At 30.1% G+C, this 4,327-nt stretch overlaps 1 protein-coding gene across 1 annotated transcript; it reads left to right on the top strand.

Annotated features, from left to right (window-relative positions):
* Nucleotides 1–2,361: 2,361 nt before the first annotated feature.
* Nucleotides 2,362–3,606, top strand: LOC146999587 (uncharacterized). Its single transcript, XM_085810358.1, has 3 exons — nt 2,362–2,624; nt 3,318–3,555; nt 3,602–3,606. Exons 1-3 carry the CDS (start codon nt 2,469–2,471, stop codon nt 3,604–3,606), a joined length of 399 nt encoding a protein of 132 aa, XP_085666484.1. The 5' UTR covers nt 2,362–2,468.
* The last annotated feature ends 721 nt before the right edge of the window (nt 3,607–4,327 follow it).

Genomic DNA, 4,327 nt, shown 5'->3' with positions numbered 1-4,327 from the left:
ATTATATACACTTCAAGTAAAGATTATTCCGAAAACATAATATTACGTTTACGACGAATTAAACGTTTCTAAGCACTTTTACAGAAACATAAACACGCAGAATTATAGCCCGCAGCAGCTGGTAAACAATTCTTAATACCGCCACATTTGCATATGATGGCGACACATTTCACAAGCGTCTAGCCCCTCAGATGCTAGTTTCCTCCTGATTCCTCCCTGATCGTTTGCGCAGATTCACGCGCAGCGTGTTTACTCCAAGGAGCTCGGCGTGGTCAAAGCGTGGCTTCGAGAAACAAGGCCGTCCAGCTCTCTCGTGACGTCACCGTATGGAGTGCGAAGAAACCTTTCTCCTACACTGAAAGCGAGCGAACTCAAAGCGCGCTTATTTATTAGTAAAAGCTAATTTTATGTTATTCCGATGTAAAGTAAACAGGAAATTATTAAATAAGTGATACTATCTTAGCATTTATTAAATATCATGCTTTAAGACTTCAGGTATCTGAACTTATTTTTCTTAATGCTTGATAAAAATTTTCACCTGGGTGATCAATAATTATTTATTTCAATCCCATTTTACCTTCTATAGTTTGGATAAACTTTTCAACACTTAAACGCTATAACGCAAAAATGTTATGCTTTCGAACTGAAAATACTGCACATTATTTTTCATTTATAGATAAAAATGAAAACTATGAATAAAGAGAGCATTTTACAAGAACCCGATTTTTCTTTACAGCCTTTTCTAAGTAGTACATAATTTTGTTCAGTATGGCGATAAGATAAAAGATTTTCGGTTATTACATTTATTTTTTTAAAACAAAATCTAGTGTAAAAAAGGTCTTTTACAATAAACTAAATATTAAAAAAGACATAGTTCATCATTTATTTATTGGTATAAATAATTTAAAATGTAATTTTTTATGATAATTTTTAATGCCAGCATTATTTTAAAATGGTGTTACTGAAAAAATCCTGTTCATAAAAATAATTATTAAACTTACAGTGAGCAATATTCTTATAGAATAGAATCAAATAGAATTCTTATAGAATCAAAACCAAAAATCTATTTTAAATTATTATTAATATAAAAAACGTAATAACAAATTTATAAAAATGAAATTTTTTAAAAAATAGTTCTATGTTTTATAAACAACTGGTTTAACAATATATTTTTCCAAGTTTTTTTTTATAATTTTTTTTAGATATAATGTTAATTACAATTTTCAGAATAAACTTGAAAATGTGACAAAAAAAGAGTTGAAAGGGTAATGTGTTCCCTTAAAATATTATAAGGACACAAATTTGAATTTTTAAATGAAAAACATTATTACTTTCATATCTCTAAAACTTACAATGACAAGTGGCTTTAAAATAAAAGTCGAGATAAATTAGATATTACAAATGCTATTTTAAGTTCCAGATTTTGTATATTTTCCCGATTATCGCTTTATATTAAGTACTAAATTTTCTACTGAATATTTAATCTGCAGTATATGAAGTAAAATTTATTATACATTAAATAATACTATAGTATTATGAACTTAATTACCCATTAAAATATTCACATGCAATTTATGAAGCAACATGCATTTATTAAAAAAATTATAGAATTCACTTTAAGACAAATTGCAGGAAACAAAAGCTTATTATACTGCTTATTTACATTAGCAATGATTTATTGTATACTTTTATATTTTACACTAGTTATTGTTTACTATTATATTTAACACTAGTTTTTCATTGGAAATGATTTTGGCTTTAAAAACAGACATATTAAACATATTGAATATTTAATTTATATAATTTTTCTTTGAATATCAATGAAATCATAAGAATAAAAGCTCACCCTGCTATTTTTAGTTGGAATGAAGTCCTTTCGCTTTATTGCACGCATCCACTTTTCTTTCAAATCGGCATCATTACGAAAAGCGAAAATGTGCACTTTAGGTCCAGATGTGTAATTGCCGTTACATCGCGGCACTGAGCACATGTAAGGCATTATATTCTTTCTGGAACTACTCACAAATTGCCAAAAACCTCAAATTTGATATATCCAGCTGCAGGAAAATCTGGAATGCAGTTAATATCTCAAGATTTTAAGTCAAGAATTTCAGTTTTTGAAGCAATGGCGACTGACAACCTTTGACCCAGCGTTGCCCTCACCGCAAGAAGGGGTGCACTCTTCACCCCAAGAAGGGATGCACTCTCTGGCATGACGTCACACGCTCAACGTCACTGAGCTGTAGCAACACCTCCTTATAGAAGGAAGCCGGGACACTGAAGCGAGGGGAAGCTCTGACGTCACAGGTAGTCGTCTCTGACTCACCTCGCTCCTTCAAACAAAATCAAAGCCCCGTAGTTGAGCCAAGAGCGACGAACGTGGAGCGGTTATTTGCGTTAGTGACAGAGTTTTTATATTGTCTCGTGCTTTTTTTATATATTGTCTCGTGCTTTTATAATTTCATACGATGCCTCATAAATGTGCTGTAGCCACATGTCGTGGTAATTATAAAAACGGACCAAAAGTGGCTGTATTCAAGTTTCCAAATGAGACTGAACTCCGGATGAAATGGATAAGGAGTCTACGAAGAAAAGATGGCTTTCAACCTACTAAACATACCAGAGTAAGTTCAATTTTACTGCATTTTTTATGTTTTGTATCTTTACATTTTTTTATTACTTTTATTGATAGGTATGTGATGTTTATGCTTACGATATTAGATTTTGATCTGTGGGTAAGAAGTTTTATGTTTGAAAGATTTTAATCTTGCCTGTTTTAATCATTTCAAAAAAATATTTTCCTTCAAAGTTTTATGAATAAAATAAAGTTCCATATAACAGGAATAATTCTAAATTTAGTAGTTACATAAATGCCAATAATTTGTAAATGCTTTCTAGTATACTGTGCAGGCAGATTCTGTAGTTATTCCAAATTTATCATAATTTATATGACAAGGAACTACTAAGTAATCATAATAGGTTTCATTTTAAAATTTTTGTAATGATATATGAAAGTTTGGTATGATGTATTCAAGGTAATTATTTGTATTTGGTAACCAGTGTTTGTTGTAAACAATTATCTCAAATATATAATTTTCTTTAAATGTAAATAAAGCTGTAATCATTATGATGAGCATTCCAGATTTTACAAATTACTTAAATTATACACGTAATTGAAATGATATTACTTAATTCGTATTTATGTATCAAATTATTTATTTAAATCATAGGGCTTATTGACTTCTGTTACTAAATATTAACATGCATCTAACTTTTGTACTCACAACAAGTTGATTTTTGAATATTTTCTTTTATAGGTATGTGAATTACATTTTCGATCAGATGAAATAATACGAGAAATCGAAATGTATGATGAGAAATCAGCGAAGTTAATTAAAGCCCCAATTTCTAGGCCACGTTTGAAAAAAGGATGCATACCTTCTCAGTTCCCTGATGGCCCATCCTACATGTCATCAAATTCTGTATCGAGAATGTCACCAGAAAAGAAGAAAGCTCGTTTAGAAGAGAAATACCTGGAGAAAGCGATAGAAGAAAGTTTGAAAATGAAAGAACGGTATGATAATGAACGATCATTTGAAAGTTTAATTGAATTCAATAATTGCCTAGAACATCAGATTTTAGAAACATTTTGGACAACTGTACATACTGAAAATTCAACTATGTTACTTGATATTTTAAGTGACCCAGCTCCAGAAATTCAGAAATCGGTAGTAATAAATGAGGATTTAACAGTATGTGTTTATATTAAAAACATCGCTATAAAATCTATTGGTAAATTTGTTTTCCCTCTAAAAATTAGTAATGTAAATATGTTTCTAGAAGTACTAAAGGAAGTTGAAAGTCTGTCTCATAACTTACAAAATGAAGAATATATTAAGAATTCTATACAAATTGTGGATGATATGCTTTCAGAATTGAAAAGAGTGTTACCTGAAAAAGAAACTGAACTGAACTTCCTTTCAGAGCAAGTAAATAAACTAAATGTAAAGAAAGAGAAGTATCGATATACTCCAGATTTACTTATTTTTTGCAGTTTGTTAAACTCGATCTCACCGCATGCATACAAGTTTTTACGACATTCAGGTTACATTTCTATTCCCCATCCACGTACTATTCGTAGAATTTGTTCAACGTTTTCTCTTAATCCTATTACTGAGCAATTTAATGATGACTTTTTAGGATATGTTAAACAAAGATGCAAGGATTTAGAAGAAAATGATAAAACTGTAATTATTATGATGGATGAAGTGCATTTAAATTCATGTTTCGATTTTAAAGGAGGAAATTTGTGTGGCATGGCCTACAA

Source organism: Stegodyphus dumicola, chromosome 1 (genome assembly GCF_044657685.1).
Source record: "Stegodyphus dumicola isolate Sdum_Otavi_A_Nest chromosome 1, ASM4465768v1".
Classification (NCBI taxonomy): domain Eukaryota; kingdom Metazoa; phylum Arthropoda; class Arachnida; order Araneae; family Eresidae; genus Stegodyphus; species Stegodyphus dumicola.
The sequence above is the reverse complement of the archived record's forward strand: the minus strand, read 5'-3'. Positions and strand labels throughout refer to the sequence as shown.

Excerpts from the sequence above, each read along its gene's own strand:
- LOC146999587 (XM_085810358.1), top strand. The coding sequence starts at position 2,469 with ATGCCTCATAAATGTGCTGTAGCCACATGTCGTGGTAATTATAAAAAC. Across the intron at positions 2,625-3,317 it reads AACCTACTAAACATACCAGA|GTATGTGAATTACATTTTCG; the intron begins GTAAGTTCAATT and ends TTTCTTTTATAG.